Source organism: Oncorhynchus tshawytscha, linkage group LG26 (assembly GCF_018296145.1).
Source record: "Oncorhynchus tshawytscha isolate Ot180627B linkage group LG26, Otsh_v2.0, whole genome shotgun sequence".
Lineage (NCBI taxonomy): Eukaryota > Metazoa > Chordata > Actinopteri > Salmoniformes > Salmonidae > Oncorhynchus > Oncorhynchus tshawytscha.
In genome coordinates this window covers 5,793,263-5,811,958 of record NC_056454.1, presented here as the reverse complement: position 1 = coordinate 5,811,958, position 18,696 = coordinate 5,793,263, and the positions used below count along the sequence as shown (strand labels likewise).

The 18,696-nt window shown below is 42.6% G+C and overlaps 1 protein-coding gene across 5 annotated transcripts in view; it reads right to left on the bottom strand.

The window, feature by feature from the left end:
* The window catches only part of LOC112225088 (obscurin-like protein 1), a 71,460-nt gene extending 55,371 nt beyond the window's left edge, over positions 1-16,089 (bottom strand). For 2 of the 5 annotated variants that reach the window (XM_024388713.2, XM_024388716.2), the window contains exons 1-12: positions 15,741-16,086; positions 10,996-12,114; positions 9,298-9,567; positions 8,820-9,080; positions 8,298-8,609; positions 7,344-7,610; positions 6,933-7,208; positions 6,457-6,732; positions 5,876-6,151; positions 5,287-5,562; positions 4,672-4,944; positions 1,559-1,834 (exon numbers count right to left, since the gene is read on the bottom strand). In XM_024388713.2, the coding sequence (XP_024244481.1) occupies positions 1,559-1,834; positions 4,672-4,944; positions 5,287-5,562; positions 5,876-6,151; positions 6,457-6,732; positions 6,933-7,208; positions 7,344-7,610; positions 8,298-8,609; positions 8,820-9,080; positions 9,298-9,567; positions 10,996-12,013 (3,781 nt within the window). In that variant the 5' untranslated portion in view covers positions 12,014-12,114; positions 15,741-16,086. Of the gene's footprint in view, positions 1-1,558; positions 1,835-4,671; positions 4,945-5,286; positions 5,563-5,875; positions 6,152-6,456; positions 6,733-6,932; positions 7,209-7,343; positions 7,611-8,297; positions 8,610-8,819; positions 9,081-9,297; positions 9,568-10,995; positions 12,115-15,740 lie in introns of all 5 variants that reach the window. The other 3 variants (XR_006080028.1, XM_024388715.2, XM_024388718.2) reach the window with 3 other exon arrangements.
* Between the last annotated feature and the right edge of the window lie 2,607 nt (positions 16,090-18,696).

The following is an 18,696-nucleotide window of genomic DNA, read 5'->3' as shown; positions in this document are numbered from 1 at the left end:
TTGCGACATCAACATTTCTGTATTTCAATGCTTCCCTTTACTCCCTCTTCTAGCTTTTGGGATAAAATCCATAGTGCGGATTAAAACATGTATATTGCAAGGTAATCGGGCCGGATAAAATTAACAAAGCAAAGAGGGAAAGACGTAGGAGTACTATCTGTACCAAACTTTAAATTGCATTTAGTCCCATCCTAAATTTGTTTAGACATGATTATTCCGCCCCCCTGGCTGAGTATAGAGAGACATATGGTGTCTCCTATTGCATTGAAAGAGGTGGTCTTCGCTGATATATCCTTTAAATAATGTAAACTATGCTTTGGTCCTATTATTGTGCGCACAATTTCTATTTGGCACAACATTTTAAAACAATGTAACTGGGAACTGGCTTGCCCATTCTCAAATATTTCACAACAACGCTTTGCGATCTGAAGGGTGGCCTTTTGCATCCGCCCAATGGTCCAAATGTGTTAATCTATCCCCTTGCTGATATCATGGACAGTAATGGTTTGAGAATATTGCAATATTTGAAAGACACAAATTAACAGGCATATCTTTTTTTCAATATTTACAATTTAGGTCAGCTATGCTGGCTATGGAGTCCCTTGGGAAACCAATGATGCGATTTATAAATAATGAGACGCGGTGTTGTTGGGAGGTTGTTTATACCCCCCCAACAAAAAATACAAAACAAAGAAAATGTTGGTCACCAAAAAAAGAAGAGAAGTTATTTGACAACATCAATCCACCATTTTTACATGCAATGTATCTTAGCATATTACTATGTTGTGCTAATGCTAGCACTGGCTAGCACTGGCTTTCAACTTTTTCTTCTGTTGCGATAATCCTGATATAAATTGGAATAAAGAAAGAGCTGTTTTAGGATGTTTTTAGAGAACCAATGCAAATAAATTGGATACCAATAGTAGCAATATGCTAACATGAACACTATAACATACCAATGGTGGATTGCTCTGAAGTCGTCAAAGGATTTCTCTCCATTTGAGACAACATATTGGGGTAAAAACGGAAAACTATGTATTTAACTCTGTGGTGCTGTCATGGTTACAATTTGAAGTCTGAAATGGTGCTCTTCTACATACATTTACATCTGTCAATTTACTTTATATGTTTTATTTTATTTAACCTTTATTTAACTAGGTAAGTCAGTAAAGAACAAATTCTTATTTACAATAACGACCTACCCCGGCCAAATCCAGACGACGCTGGGCCAATTGTGCGCTGCCCTATGGGACTCCCAATCACGTCTGGATGTGACACAGCCTGGATTCGAACCAGGGACTGTAGTGATGCCTCTAGCACTGTGATGCAGTGCCGTAGACAGCTGTACTACTCGGGAGCAAGGTCTTCGTAAAGACAATTGAGGAAGACGATTTTATATGTCACTGTAGTGAGTGATTCCAGGTCTCTTGCACACCACAGGGATAAATTAAAGCCTAGCCATTAGCTTTGGACCTAACACACCTCTAAAGGTCTAATTACTGTATCCTTTCATTAGTAAATTATTAAACTGTCCAAAAAAAACTGAAAAAATGATTACCTTTCACATCCACATGAAACTGCATTGCATCATCTGTTGTCTTACAGCTGTAGCTCCCTGAATCAGACAGCCTTGCAGATTCCACATCCAATGTCCTTATGGAACCTTTCGATTGCATTTCTAGTCCATTCTCTTCATGTAGCAGTGTTCCATCCTTGTACCAGGAAACATGTGCATTTGGGTCTGATATCTCACAACGCAGGACAATGGGACCGCCTGCTGCAACGGACTTGTTCCTCTCAGCTTCACAAGGTGTTGTGATCCTCACAGGAGGTGCTGGGGGTGTGTGAAGTAGTATTAAGAGAGAATCGCATCACCATTAAGCAATATGTGCTACAATAAAATGACTCAAGTATCTTAAGAGCAAATATCACTACCGAGATTAGTCATGCCAATAACTCTCAAGAATCTCAAATGAATAAGCAAATATCACTAATTCTGTCACGTTTACCATATAACTATAACTTAATTGTTTTATTAGAGTTGATATATAAAATGTAAGGGGAGGATATTTTTGGTTAGACTGTGATACCTATGAATACAAGTTAATGTGACTTTGAATCTTACATATAGAATAATCAGACAAATCGTTATAAAGCACCCAAGCTCAAAGTATCACAATGACTAATTTTCAGTATTATTTTAGTATGAGATAAATTGAATAAGAGTAAATGTAGCAATTGTCAAGTGTAAAAGATTACTTATAGCAATCAGTTGATTTTTACACAATGTCAACATTGTGCCTGTCAGTTGTTTTGTTTGATAAAGCTAACCATATTTAATCACCTTCAACATCCACCTTAAATGCAATGTCATCGTCATCCAATTGACTGTCACATTCTCCTAATTGATAGAGCTCTGCTGGTTGAAGAGTTGGTGTCTTCATGGAGGTATAGAGCTCTGCTGATTGGAGAGTTGGTGTCTTCATTGAGCAGCAGAGCTCTGCTGATTGGAGAGTTGGTGTCTGTATTGAGCCACAGACCTCTGTTGGGTGGAAAGTTGGTGTTTGTGTGGAACCACATACCTCTGTTGATTGGTGAGTTGGTGTATGTATGGAGCCATAGAGCTCTGCTGATTGAAGAGTTTGTGTCTCCATAGAATCATAGAGCTCTGCAGACTGGAGAGTTGGTGTCTGCATGGAGCCACAGACCTCTGCTGATTGGTGAGTTGGTGTATGTATGGAGCCATAGAGCTCTGCTGATTGAAGAGTTTGTGTCTGCATAGAATCATAGAGCTCTGCAGACTGGAGAGTTAGTGTCTGCATGGAGCCACAGACCTCTGTTGATTGGTGAGTTGGTGTATGTATGGAGCCATAGAGCTCTGCTGATTGAAGAGTTTGTGTCTGCATAGAATCATAGAGCTCTGCAGACTGGAGAGTTAGTGTCTGCATGGAGCCACAGACCTCTGTTGATTGGTGAGTTGGTGTATGTATGGAGCCATATAGCTCTGCTGATTGGAAGGTTGCTGTCTCCATGGAGCCATAGAGCTCTGGTGAATGTAGAGTTGCTGTCTCCATTGAATAGTGTTCTGCTGATTGGACAGTTGGTGTCTCTATGGAAAAGTGCTCCACAGATTGGAGACTTGGCGTCTCTGTGGAATATATTCCATATGTTTGAAGATGTTGACCGTACTTGTAGTGGGGGATCTGGACAGTAGAGTCTAAGGGCTCACAGTGAACCTCAACGGGGCAGACCTCTTCAATGGACTTGTTCTTCTCAATCGCTTGGTCAGCTGAGACCCTCACAGGTGCAGCTATATGCATTGTGGTGCACACAGAGAAAGGTTTTCAATTGATGTTCTGTGTGCCTTCTCTTATTTAAAAATCCTTTTCTAAAGGTACTACACATCATTGTGTGTTAGCATGGATGAGTTAAGAGAAAACCGATGGCAAAGGTTAACAATTAAGAGAGGCGACCAGATTAAGAGCTGGTCTAAAGACAAGATAAATAAGACCTAACAGTACATTTCCTAACACAGAACTCAGTTCACTACATCACTCATTCCTGTTTAGCCACTCGTTCAAACATTTTCACATTTTGTGATAAAGGCTCATTGAGACAGGTACAGATTCTGGGCAGCAAAGGGAATGTGAAGATTGGATGATGAGCAAGACATAAGAATGGCAAAGCTGCTTGTTACAAGCGTCATTGTTGTTTGACTCTGTTAAGAATGACGATATGATATACTAAACAATTAACATGAATTAGTATGAAGAAATTCAGCCGCTCACAGACCATTCAGATGTTTGATTAAAAGCCAAAATAGCAGGGAATCAGATGAGATTGGGGGGGTGAAAGGATCACAAAAAGAAACACATTTAAACTACTGTCTTTATATGCTTTGAAGGATGGAATACACTAGCTAATTCACCACCATTGTTAGTGGCATGTATATGTTGGGTTAAAATGGAGAGTGCTAATGTTGAAATAGCATTATATCACCTTTTATATCCATAGTGTATTGGGAAGACTCATCAGATATCTCACCCTTCTCACTGCCAGGGTGAGACAGCTCTGCTGTTTGAACAAAGCCACAGAGAAAACAGTAAGCTGGATGATAGCTTCAACCATGTAAATGCTTCTGTCAGATTTTGATATGGAGTAGAAAAGGGTTTATGTGGAGCACCACCTTTGATGGCCACATTAAATTGTGTGGTATCGCCAGTTGTTTGGCAGTCAAACCTCCCACCACAGGACATGTCATCTGGTTGGATGAACAAAGTCCTTATGCTGCCCTTTGATTGTCTGTCAAGTCCACTATGTGGGTAGATCTGTGTTCCATCTTTGTCCCAGCAGACCTGGGCAATGGGGTCTGAAATCTCAAACTGTTGTACAATTGAGAGGCCTGCTTCTATGGACTTGTTCTTCTCAACTTCAGGGGCAACCAAGTATGTCATGGGTGGAGCTATAGGTAATCATTGAGGGGATAATTCAGTGTGAATTATTTTGAGTGGTTATAAAATGGCTAATGTAAAGAGACAATATCAACACAAAAGCATCTAGCTTTTTAAGTATTAGCTCAGAACATGTAAGAAGACAATTAATCCAAAAGCTACAAAAAGAGAGTTAGTCGCAACTGAAACTAGAGAAAAACAAACATTTGACAAAAATCACCTTGGTTCTGTACAATTAACGGGGCAACATCTTCCGCTGTAGCACAATAATACGCCCCAGAGTTGGAGGGGTGTGCCGGTTCGACAACCAGGTTCCTCCTGATTCCCCCCTTTTCGAAAGGTCCAGTGTCAGAGATGAGCTCTACTTTGTCCTTCTGCCGTGACACCTGGGCAATGGGGTCTGAGATCTCACAGGGTAGTTCAATGGGGCAGGTTGCTTGAAACGGCTGGCTCTTCACAACCTCTGGTGAAGGTAAGAACTTCACTGGTGGAGCTAAAGATGATTATCCATGTTATAATTGTGGAATTTACAACAGTTAACAATATTTTGGGGGAGGGAGGGGGCTTACAGTAAAGCTTCCCCAAGCTGACTAATCTGTCATTTCTCAAACCAGTTTCAAAGAGGTAAACCTATTGCTTCAACAGTAAACAAACAACAAATATTTCCTTATTTAATGAGATGAAAAGCAACTGTCTCAATTAACTTAAGAAGAAGAAGAAGTAAGTCCCCACAGACAGACAACACAAATAGCCACCAATGTTAGTTGCATCTAATCTCCACAAAACTGTCTAGGGTTACTCTGTATGAGATTTGAACCAAAAAGCCACAAATCACCTTTGATATCCACAGTAAACTGGAGAGTGTCGTCAGAAGTTTCACAGTTGTACAGCCCTGAGTGAAAGACCTCTGCTGATTGGACAATGAGCCTCCTCATGGTGCCATTAGATTGGATGTCCATTCCAGTCTGTGGGAGGAGCTTTTCCCCATCCTTGCACCAGTAGACCTGCGCAGTGGGATCTGTAACCTCACATTGCAGTTGAAAAGGGCAGCCTGCTTCAACCGACTTGGTCTTCTCAACATCAAAGATAGCTGAGAAGGTCACTGGCACAGCTAGCAATGAGGATGAATGAAATACCATATTATAGAGATACATATTTAAATGTATGTCATACAGTATATACACTTTTATGTGGCTTCAAATGATTTGAGAATACAAAATGAGTAAAGTGATCATCAAGTATGTGTAAATAGATAGCCACAGCATTGCAAATCAATCGAGCACAGGAAGCAAGGCTATATACAGTATTCTGTTCTGTAAAGTGATTTGTTCATGAACACAGAGAAAGCAGGGATTATTAGTTGCATTTGGAAAAGGACACGACTGTTAAAGGATGTAAAGCAAAGGCAGAAAGGGCAATATCACCTTTGATATCCACATGGAACTCCATGGTATCATCCACTGTGGTACAACTGTAAGTGCCAGAGTGAGTCAGTTCTGCTGACTGAACAACCAACGTCCTCATGTTGCCTTCTGATTGGATGTCTAGTTCATGGTTTGAAAAGAGCTGTATTCCATCCTTGTACCAGTAGACCTGGGCAGTTGGATCTGAGAGCTCACATTTCAGTACAATGGGGCAGCCTGCTTCAATGACCTTGTTCCTCTCAGCTTCTGGAAGTACTGAGAACCTCACAGGCGGAACTATAGATATGTTTAAGTCTTAGATTATGGTAATCCATAATTACATTGTTGGTTTGATTAGAGAAATCATGATTTCATGACTTTTGTCAGTTTAAAATGGCAGTTTAAAATTTTTTTATTATCGAAGATCAAGCAGGTTAAGCATTGTATTGTAATAAAAGAAGGGATGATCATAAAGCTCATTGTTAATAGGCAGCAAGAAAAAGAGCGACAGAAAACATACAGTACAAGACCATCATTGTTAGTAGCTTTGTTAAGAGGGATCTTGTTAATTTTTTGTAGAGCCCAAAATAAAACTTTTTCACCTTTGACGTCCACATTGAACTTGATGGCATCACCCTTTGTCTTGCAGCTGTACAACCCAGAGTAGAATATCTCTGCTGACTGGACAACTAGTGTCCTTGTGATGCCATCTGACTGGATTTCTATTCCACTTTGAGGTAGGAGCTTTGTTCCATCCTTGTACCAGTACACCTGGGCAGTTGGATCTGAGATCTCACATTGTAGTACAATGGGGCAGCCTGCTTCAATGGACTTGTTCCTCTCAGCTTCTGGAAGTGCTGAAAACCTCACAGGTGGAGCTATGGGTGTTTAGATGTTATGATGTGTTTTTGTCTGTGTGTTACATTCATCTTATGTTTGATTTGTGATGTTCAAGTGCAATCATCAAATTTAACACATACTTGTGGAACAGATGTCTATCATGTCAGAAGATCACACGAAAATGTGTTAGTAACCTTGCCAGAAGAAATGAGTTAAACAGAAACCACTTGCCACTCACCCTCAACTTCCACATTGAACCTTATGACATCATCAATGGCATCACAGCAATACACTCCGGAATGGGAGAACTCTGACGATTGGATGACAATTCTCCTCATTGTGCCTTCTGACTGAATATGAAGACCCTCGACTGTGTGTACCTCCACCCCATTCTTGTACCAGTGTACTGGAACTGCGGGGTCTGACAACTCGCAGTAGAGTACAATGGGGTTGCCAAGTTCAACAAATTTATTACGATCCATCTCTGACAGTGGTGTGAACTTCACTAGAGGAGCTGCAAATTTCAGAAAAATCATGAGCATTTTTCTCATCACAATTATAACACTTTGACCAAAATTCAATTGGTACAATACAGTAAGAAAGGACATTTTTCTCATACACCTAATTTTTGGCAGTAATTAATACGTACCTTGAATATAGAGTGCTGCTGAATCTCGTATTCCATAGGCAATGAATGTGATCTCAGCCCCGTTGTCGGTGTCTCGTACCCCTTGTATGCGTAGGGATTGGTGCGTTCGAGACCGCCGCATGGAGTAACGGTCGTCCTCCAGAAGCTGAGTGCCATTCAAGAACCATGAGCCAATAACTGAGGCAGTGAGCTCAATTGAGAAGCATGCATCCTGGCCTTCTGGCACCAAGGCATCCTGCAGTGGGGCTTGTATTCTGGTCACAGGGACTGAAAAACATAGCAATATTACACCTCAATTACGCTCTGCATTCTACTTCAAACTCAAATTCGGTCACCCCTTATGCAAAGCAGGTTTCAAAAGGTTTACAATGTTAAGTATCTTTAGGGTTTTGTTTCCGCTAAGAGCTGCTCCACATTCAAGCCGGCTTGATTTCTGATTGTCTACACTTGTTCTAATGGTGTTTGCTGAGCACAGCATTCAAACTATCTCACAGTTCAGTCATTTGAACTCAGAGTAGCTAGCTAGCTAGCTTTTAGGGATCAGGTTTGGATCATTAGCTAGTTGCCGAATGGCTAGCATGGTAAGAATGATAGTTAGCCAATACTAGCTTAATATTATGCTAGTAGATGATAATGCTAACCAATGTTTTGCTGGCTAAACATTTGGCTAGCTAGCAGAATGGGAGTAGTTACAGTAGTGAATTATTTTGACAGACATCATACTAGCTCTAGCTAGTTGTCTAGCAATGGCTATCATGTTACACCATTTACATTAGCATACCTAGCTAGCTAAAGTGTTACATTAGCTAGCTAGCAATGTAAAAAAAACATAGCAATGGAAATACAAATTAAGCTTTGCCATCTAGTCCAGTTTGGCTTGAATACAGCTTGGCGCTAATGTGCCAATCGAAAGGTATATGTAGCAGATTTTCAGTTGGGAGGGCTTCTGCTTACCCAGGTGAACTGCCCTTGGGAACTCCACATTGTTGCTCCTGCCATACTTGTTGACACTGCATATGCGAAAGCGATAATCTGCCTCGCAGGGGACGCTGTCACCAAGAATCTCCACTGAGGTGGCCGAGTCGGTGGTCAAGCATTGCAGCCACTCCTGAGAGCCGGTGCCCACCTCTTGCCTCTCCAACACGTAACCCGATGGGGGGTTCTTCCGGGTGTCCTGTGCCGGAACCCAGGAGAGGAGGGCAGCGTTGGCACGCTCTGTGTTGATTTGCACACCCACTGGACAGCTGGGTGGGCTATGCCTGGCCGCTGAAAGCAGAATATACTATATACTGTATGTAATGTATAAAACGCTAGCACATGTTCTTATATTTGGATATAGATTCATATTGGTGAAATTGGATATGAATTCAGTAGCATCAGGCTTGACCACCTTAGGAACACAATTTCTATCCCTTTTGTCTGACAAATTCACCACCTACAAAATCTAATCCCAAACAGATGCCACAAGTATTGTACCTTTTACCCTCAGCTGAGAGGAGGTTTTGGATCTTCCCACAAAGAAGGTCACAAGGCCAGAATCCTGGGGCGTTGTGTTGACAAAAACCAGAATGTGAGTTTTTCCAAAGGACTTCAGGATGGTCTGATGAGTCTCACGCAGCTCCGTCCCCTCTTTGTACCAGTGTATGTCCATTTCCTCCTCCTCCACTTCAACACAGAAGGCAGCATTTTCCCCCTCCAAAACATCCACCTTACGTGGAAGCTTACGCACGATTGTGCCTACAAGGGGACAGAGTAACTTGTAAGGACATCAATAGCTGTAAAATAATAACTGCGCTGTACTGTGGTGTGACGTCAAACTGTAAGCGTGCCAAATTTGTTCATTCAACTCAACCAGATCTTACATGAATTTCCTAAATCCATGTCATTCTAATGATGGCTTCCTGTGTGTATCAGTCCAGATACTGTGTGTAGTATATATAAATACAGAATTTACCTTTAACTGCCACCTCAGCAATACTCCTCCCCCCATCCGCCATCTCGCAAAGATAAATCCCATCGTCGTCGACTCCGATGTCACGAATAGTGAGTCGTCGTTTTGTTCCCCACTCTTCCATCCCATATTTGGCCCCTGGCTGTAGCCGCCTGTCCTCCAAATACCATGTGATGGGAACAGAGTCCTCAGGAACCTCACACTCCAGAACAGCCAGGTCCCGTTCCCACACCTCCAGATCAATGAGGGGCTGCTTAAACCGCACAGGCGGCTCTGACATTAAGGAGACAGAGGGATACCATTAAGCGGGTTAACGGCCACCTACGTAGGACTCAATCGAAGGACATGGTAAAAGAAAAAATTACTCAGACAAGGAATTCATATGTTCCTTTTATCAGAGATGCCTGGCCTCAAAGCTAATACAGTAGTATAACATTGTAAAGAGGTAGCTCTGACACAGAACAAAGTCTACTGACTTAGCAAGACTAGTTATTTTTTGATAAATCACTTTAGTGCACTATAATGTGGTGTTTTAGACATGTTACCCCAAAACTGTCTTGACTGTACCCAGTGGGAAATCATGCTCATTTGTATTTATTCTATTGGTTTAAATATTTGAATTGCAGTTTTAAAACATGGTAAAGATGTTACTTTATATAGTGCTGGTTTACACTAGGAATAACTCCTGTTAAATTCAGACAACACTCACTACTGTTCGTGTAAATACTGTCCATGTGAAATTCCAAAAATAGCTGACAACTGCACTTAATCTGTGTCCTTGGTCTAGAACTATGTTATAATCTGTAAATTGAAATATATTTCATAGTAAATACCAATATAGCAAACAAGTTAAGAAGAATAATATGAGACAAGTGGCTTCATTCAGTTGGTATGGAAAGACCATTAACACATTGGGGCGTTGGATAGGCAATAAACTGTTTGTAACTGACACCATCAGACAGTACCAGTTATAAACTAAAGAATGTGAACTGCTCTTTGAATTATATGTGTATTTAGCTGACTATATCTGACCCACAAAGAGCTTGATGATCCAATAATTGAGGAAAGACTCTTAACAAATTCACCTATTTAAACCTCTACACCCATCTGCATTACCAGGATAGCAGTGTGTAAACATATACTTTCTAGCCTGCCATAGCTCTAACACAACGTTGCTTTGTAGCCTGCCCTAGCTCCAATACAATGTTGCCACCAGTGCTTTTCTCTGCACCATGTGCGAAACATGATCCCACCTCTAGAGACTTCGATCACATGGATCCCCCCCCTCCCAGACCTTTAAAAACCTAAGTGACTTTGCAGACATTGGACCGGTTGGAATCCACTTCATGTCGATGAGCTTGGCCAGGTCAGGTACTTTGAAATATCTCTGTTCAAGTTTCAGATAATTAAGATGTATCATTAATCCTCTGGTGGATTAGGGATTGAATTGCTTTGCAGGAGCCAAATGATTTGGCTGCTGATTACACTGACCATATGCAGCTAATTGACTTGTTAGCGTATTCATTTAGATTACCTGTTAAAAGGCTTATATATGGTATTAAGTCAAGGGGAGATGTACACACCTGGATGGAGTTATATTTTTATACATGTTATATTGTTCCATGAAAGTCATTCTAGTTCTCTACTGAAGTATTTTAACAGCCAACTCTGTAGCAATGGACAAATATCAGTTTGACTTACCTTTCACAGAGAGATGTACAGCACTGAGGGTTTGTCCTGCAGTGTTGGATGCAGCGCAAACATAAACCCCGTTGTCCTGTTGCTTACAATACAGCACTTTAAGTGTGAAGTAACCCTCCCTGTCTTCATATAACAGGTACCGTCTTCCGGACATGATCAGCCTGCCATCTTTCCTCCATATTATTTCTGGTTTGGGCTTCCCAGTCACAAAGCAGCGGAATTTTGCATGCTTGCCCTCTGTCACGGCAAACATTTTCACTTGCTTGGCTTGGTTGGTCACTGGGTCGTCTTTGAGCCGTGTGGTCAGCTGCCTACCACTCCTCTGTTTGCCTTGATGGCCTTTCCAGTGGCCGTTTGTGTAACCGTTACGGTTTCCCTCTTCCTCGTGACCCGGGCCTGCATCGACGAGCAACACTGCTCCAGCCAGCCCCTCTCCAAACTCATTTCTGGCCTTGCATGTGTACACTCCACCGTCGGGTGCACGAGTCTTGAAGATTTTAAGCTGGAACCATCCCCCGTCCTGGTACCCCACATTGAAATGTGTACTCTCAAATATCTCATTGAGTTTTCTCCCGTCCTTTTCCCAGACCACGTCCGGCCGCGGGTTTCCCCACAGCTTACAGGAGAAGACGGCGTCTTCGCCGCGGCCCACCCGGGTGGAGAGGGGCTTGATCAGGAAACGAGGCTTGTTCTCCTCCCGGAGCTCCATCTCTTGGGCCTCACCCTCCACCTTCAGGGTCGCCGCGGCATATGTTTCCCCGATGCTGTTCTTGGCTTTGCATGTGTACTGGCCGCTATCCTCTGTGGTCACCGATGAAATTATGAGATTGTAGACATTTCCATCCTCGAAGAGACGGTAGCGACCCTCTGGGTGGATCTGCTCGTTGTTTCGTTCCCAGATGACCGCTGGCCTGGGGTCCCCGCCAATCTGACACTTCAGGACAGCATCAGTGCCACTCTGCACTACTACGGGGCGAGGGTAGGCCAGGAAACGTGGGGCACCACCAAACACATCCATCTCTGCTAGTTTGCCAGCCTCACCTCACCATAGGCAGGCCACCGGCATGCAGTTGCTCCCTCACTGGAGTTGGGCTGCCCACTTATGTACTGTATAAGGTTCTAAAAGAAAAGAAACAGAAAGATACAATATGATGCAATACCTGGCAGACAATGTGTTGGCATACCTATGTTTTTTGCCAGCGTTACAGACGGCTATATTGGTCCGCTAATACAGGACTAGTAAAGGACCAGTGCACTTTTTTGAGAATGTTTTTATTTTATTTATTAAGATTTGATTTTATTCAAATATTTCAGGGGGGGCTGCAGCAACTTCAGCACCCCTACATCCTGCATCTGTGTGTTGCTGCAATTTGATAATTTGCTTTTGAAGATGGAATGGAGCAGGAATGAACAAAGAAATAACTAGGAATTGTTTCATATAAAAAATGTAAAGACTCTTCAAATATGTTTTGATTCATTCTCTGGGTATGCCCATGTTAATTACGGAATTTTCATTTTCAAAAATGTTAAGAGCGCTGTGTAATTTATTCAAATCAGGCTAAATCAGGAACATTGAACTATTCTGACACATTGACCTAAGCAGCCTCTGCTATTCTTAGATAATTATGCATTTATAAGGAGTGGGGCAGAGACATTCCTCACCTATATATATTGTTTATTGAGTAGAGAAGAAATTTAGAGGCGAGAGCTGCTGAAATAGTTGTTGGCCTGATTCAAACCCATGCTGCAGCAGTACATATGTGTCCCAGAGGCAGGGGCTTAGACCACTAGACCACCCTAGGCCACTGATAATTATGCATTTGTACACATTTAGCTGCTCACAGGCGTTGTAGGATAAATTATCTGTATTATGGCATTTCAGTGGGTGGCAATATATGACAGAATGGACAGTACGGTAGCTATTTGCGATAATACTGCAGTAAAAATGCATTGTAAGATGTGTCATAAGTATATGAACTACTTATGTCTTACTTCATATATGATTGTGACTATACAACTACATGATTATACATGACATAGTAAGACAATAAAATTATAAGAAAGTATAATGGCTCAATGTTATAACAGGTAATCAAGGAATATACAGTGCATTCGGAAAGTATTCAGACCCCTTGACTTTTTTTAATGTTACAGCCTTATTCTAAAATTGATTAAATTGTTTTTTTTTCCATAGTCAATCTACATTTCATAATGACAAAGCAAAAACCAGTTGCTGCCTAGCTATTTTCAGGTCTCTCCAGAGATTCCGAACGGGTTCAAGTCCGGGCTCTGGCTGGACATTCAGAGACTTGTCTTGATGCCACTCCTACGTTATCTTGGCTGTGTGATTAGGGTCATTGTCCTGTTGGAAGGTGAACCTTCGCTCCAGTCTGAGGTACTGAGCGCTCTGGAGCAGGTTTTCATCAAGGATCTCTTTGTACTTTGCTCCGCTCATCTTTGCCTCGATCCTGACTAGTCTTGCTTTCCCTGCCGCTGAAAAACATCCCCACAGCATGATGCTGCCACCACCATGTTTCACCGTAGGGATGGTGCCAGGTTTCCTCCAGATGTGATGCTTGGCATTAATCCAAAGAGTTCAATCTTGGTTTCATCAGACCAGATAATCTTGTTTCTCATGCTCTGAGAGTCTTTAGGTGCCTTTTGGCAAACTCCAAGTGTGTTATCATTTGCCTTTTACTGAGGAGTGGCTTCCATCTGGCCACTCAACCGTAAATTCCTGATTGGTAGAGTACTGTAGAGATGGTTGTCCTTCTTGAAGGTTCTTCCATCTTTACAGAGGATCTCTAGAGCTCTGTCAGAGTGACCATTAGGTTCTTGGTCACCCCCCTGAGCAAGGTCCTTCTCCCCCGATTGCTCAGTTTGGCCGGGTGGCCAGCTCTAGGAAGAGTCTTGGTGGTTCCGAACGTCTTCTATTTAAGAATGATGGAGGCCACTGTGTTCTTGGGGACCTTCAATGCTGCAGACATTTTTTGGTACCCTTCCCCAGATCTGTGCCTCGACACAATCCTGTCTCGGAGCTCTACGGACAATTCCTTCGACCTCATGATGTGGTTTTTGTTTTGACATGTACTGTCAACTGTGGGACCTTATATAGACTGGTGTGTGCCTTTCCAAATGATCTCCAATCAATTGAATTTACCACAGGTGGACTCCAATAAAGCTGTAGAAACATCTCAAGAATGATCAATGGAAACAGGATGCACCTGAGCTCAATTTTGAGTCTCATAGCAAAGGGGCTGAATACTTATGTAAATACATTTGCAAAGATTTCTAAAAAACTGTTTTCGCTTTGTCATTACAGGGCATTGTGTGTAGATTGCCGAGGATATCATTTATTTGATCAATTTTATTTTTTTTACTTAAAATGTAACTAAAAGGACAATACAGCGTAAGAACTTGGACAACTACACTAGTTCAGAATAGTATATATTGTCTCAGGGTGGAGACTGCATAACAGCTTATAACACTAAAATGTTAGTGTAAAAAATATTTGTATCATTAAAACATTGCACCATTTAGTATCCATGATGTGTTTTGGGTGATTAGGTGGCATTACTATTAGTGTTAATTGAATTACAGGGGGGGGGGTGTAAGACAGAGGCGCAAGTTAGCCTTTCAGGGGTGAACGGCCTTTACTTTAGTCCTATTGCAACAGCAGCCACCACAACACATAGCCAGCACAGCTGGTGCTGTATTTCAATGGGAAAGTGCTTAATATAGTATGCCCTAAATAAAGACCTGTGAGAGAGCCTGTGTCAGGTATCACAAAGCACACCCTGGAACCAGTGTGCCCACACAAACATAGATCTAACTCAGTGCTCACACCCCTAGAGAACTTACAGTCAAAATATGCTAAGCCTTCATCACACCCGTTGTTGGCACTCTTATTCAAGAATTCATACTCTAAATATCATTGTTAAAATTGGTTTTCTCTGTCATTTTCCAAAATAAATAGAATGCAGGGATTAACAATTCCCTAGCATAAATAAATTATCTTCACAGTGTTATGGCATATTGAACAACCTGGTCCTCTCAATTGTATATATTTTCGGCTTTCTCAATTTTGGTAGAAGCAGTTGAAGGTTTGCCCTGATGGACATTGGAGCCATCTATAGTCAGGCTATGACTTTATTCACTTTAAGCTCAATGTGTATGTTTGCTTTCTGTAAGCTCTGATGCATGGTTAGGGTCTCAAGGAAGGTGAGCCAAATCTAGAATGCTTCCGAGCCATGTTTGTCAATGCGTCCACCAGTTTACTGCATGGGCCACAGTGTGCACACACATGCAACACACACACACAGTCAAAGGCACATATAATAAGAGTAGTATATGGTGATACATGTACTGAATCTTAAATTGTATAACTAGAAACCAATATGACAATGTGTAGTAGTCTGGTTTACCTCTAAAATCATCGCTATTCTGTCACCCTTTCAACCCTTTCTCTCATCCCGAACCTGTGCGACGTCAATATGCTGAAAAACCCTTTCATCAGTCAGAACTCGTAATATCCACTTTATCACCTCCAATGGCAGGTGCCAGTAATTATTTCCCTGTTAGCCACCTGTTCCACAAAAATGATTGAGGACAATACATTGAAAGTGGTCTCAATATTCCCCCTGGGGGTTTAAGAGGAGATTAACCTTTGTGTTTACTCATCTGGTTTAATTGGAAGGACCCTTGCCCCCAGTGAATCTGCACTACGTACTCCTCACATGACCTACCTCTCTTTGGTCCCAAGGAGCGACCGTCAACATACATTCCGCACTGGCACTCTTCTTCAAGCCACTGAGGCTATATTCCCCGCCTCCAAACTGCTGAGTAATGTCACTTACTGGTCGATTCTTTCCCCGACACCAACTGTAATCCGGTTGGGGTTCTTTCTCTCAAATATCAACCAATGTGGAGCTTTGTTTTCACAGTTTCCAAGTGATCTTTTAGTATATATTGACGGGCCTGTGCCAGACCCATCCAAGAAAAGTAAAGAGAATTTGAGTAGTTCCCCCTCAGCGCCCTTTCTACACTCCAGAGCGGTCCCCCAATCTCTGTGGCGTTCAACCCTGAGACACCCCGAGTGTCATTGTTCGTGGAAGAACGTTAAATGCTTTTGCAGCTGCTGCTGTCCCCTAAAAATACCATCAGCCTTGATGACAGCAGTGAAGATAAGTTGGGCACTTCCATTCACTTGCTTGCATGGGCTAAAGATAGCTTTAGATGGCTGGTTCAGGGCAGACTGCTTAGCTTACTTGAGACCTTGCAATAAAACCTAAGGAGAAGGGCAGTCTACTCTGGGCTCTAAAAAAATCTTTAAGACCCCTCCATGTTTTCTTGTAATTCACCACTATCTAGAAAAGAGGAGGTTAGAGATACTGATAATACTCATCATTGTAGATATCCAGAATAAGTGGCTTCCGGATCTAACATGGCATCCACTGTAAATTGATGCTCTCCGCCGGCTGAAACCATGTGCTTAGCAAGTGAACAGTGAGTTTTATGTTAAATTTATTTAGATTATTGTGTGGTGTAGGAGGGGTTGACCACACTCACAAGGACCATGCATAGGTGTGGTCTCATTCCAAAAGCTTAGGTGTAAAAAATAAATGAACATTCTAAACAATTACTGATGTACAATGATAATTTAAAAAATGATACATACCAATTGATTCTTGAAGAATATATCTTGTAAATCAGGGCTGCCCAACCCTCTTCCTTGAGATCTACCGTCCTGTGGGTTTTCAGTCCAACCCTAATTTAACACACCTGATTTTAGTAATTAGCTGCTCAACAAATCAAACCAAATCAAAGTTTATTTGTCACATGCGCCGAATACAACAGGTGTAGACCTTAGAGTGAAATGCTTACTTACAGGCTCTAACCAATAGTGTGAAGAAAAAAATGTGTCTGTGTGTTTGTAGGTAAGCAAAGAAATAAAACAACAGTAAAAAGACATTTGAAAATAACAGAAGCAAGGCTATATACGGACACCGGTTAGTCAGGCTCATTGAGGTAGTATGTACATGTGGGTATGGTTAAAGTGACTATGCATATATGATGAACAGAGAGTAGCAGTAGTGTAAAAGGAGGGATTGGCGGGTGGTGGGACACAATGCAGATAGCCCGGTTAGCCAATGTGCGGGAGCACTGGTTGGTCAGGCCAAATGAGGGAGTATGTACATGAATGTATAGTTAAAGTGACTATGCATATAAGATAAACAGAGAGAAGCAGCAGCGTAAAAGATGGGTTGGGGGGGAACACAATGCAAATAGTCCGGTTAACCATTTGGTTACCTGTTCAGGAGTCTTATGGCTTAGAGGTAAAAACTGTTGAGAAGCCATTTTGTCCTAGACTTGGCACTCCGGTACCGCTTGCTATGCGGTAGTAGAGAGAACAGTCTATGACTGGGGTGGCTGGGGTCTTTGACCTTTCAGGGTCTTCCTCTGACACCGCCTGGTGTCGAGGTCCTGGATGGCAGGCAGCTTTGCCCCAGTGATGTACTGGGCCGTACGCACTACCCTCTGAAGTGCCTTGCGGTCGGAGGCCGAGCAATTGCCGTACCAGGCAGTGATGCAACCGGTCAGGATGCTCTCGATGTTGCAGCTGTAGAACCTTTTGAGGATCTCAGGACCCATGCCAAATCTTTTTAGTTTCCTGAGGAGGAATAGGCTTTGTCGTGCCCTCTTCACGACTGTCTTGGTGTGTTTGGACCATTCTAGTTTGTTGTTGATGTGGACACAAAGGAATTTGAAGCTCTCAACCTGCTTCACTACAGCCCCGTCGATGAGAATGGGGACGTGCTCGGTGCTCCTTTTCCTGTAGTCCACAACCATCTCCTTAGTCTTGGTTACGTGCTGTAGTCAATGAATAGCATTCTCACATAAGTGTTCCTTTTGTCCAGGTGGGAAAGGGCAGTGTGGAGTGCAATAGAGATTGCATCATCAGTAGATCTGTTTGGGCGGTATGCAAATTGGAGTGGGTCTAGGGTTTCTGGGATAATGGTGTTGATGTGAGCCATGACCAGCCTTTCAAAGCACTTCATGGCTACAGACGTGAGTGCTACAAGGTCTGTAGTCATTTAGGCAGGTTGCCTTTGTGTTCTTGGGAACAGGGACTATGGTGGTCTGCTTGAAGTATGTTGGTATTACAGACTCAATCAGGGACATGTGAAGACACTTGCCAGTTGGTCAGCACGTGCCGGGAGCACACGTCCTGGTAATCCATCTGGCCCCACAGCCTTGTGAATGTTGACCTGTTTAAAGGTATTACTCACTTCGGCTACGGAGAGCGTAATCACACAGTCATCCGGAACAGCTGATGCTCTCATGTATGCCTCAGTGTTGCTTGCCTCGAAGCGAGCATAGAAGTGATTTAGCTGATCTGGTAGGCTCGTGTCACTGGGTAGCTCGCAGCTGTGCTTCCCTTTGTAGTCTGTAATAGTTTGCAAGCCTTGCCACATCCGACGAGCGTCGGAGCCGGTGTAGTATGATTCAATCTTAGCCCTGTATTGACGCTTTGCCAGTTTGATGGTTCGTCGTAGGGCATAGCAGGATTTCTTGGAAGTCTCTGGGTTAGAGTCCCGCACCTTGAAAGCGGCAGCTCTACCCTTTAGCTCAGTGAGAATTTTGCCTGTAATCCATGGTCTCTGGTTGGGGTATGTACGTACAGTCACTGTGGGGACGACG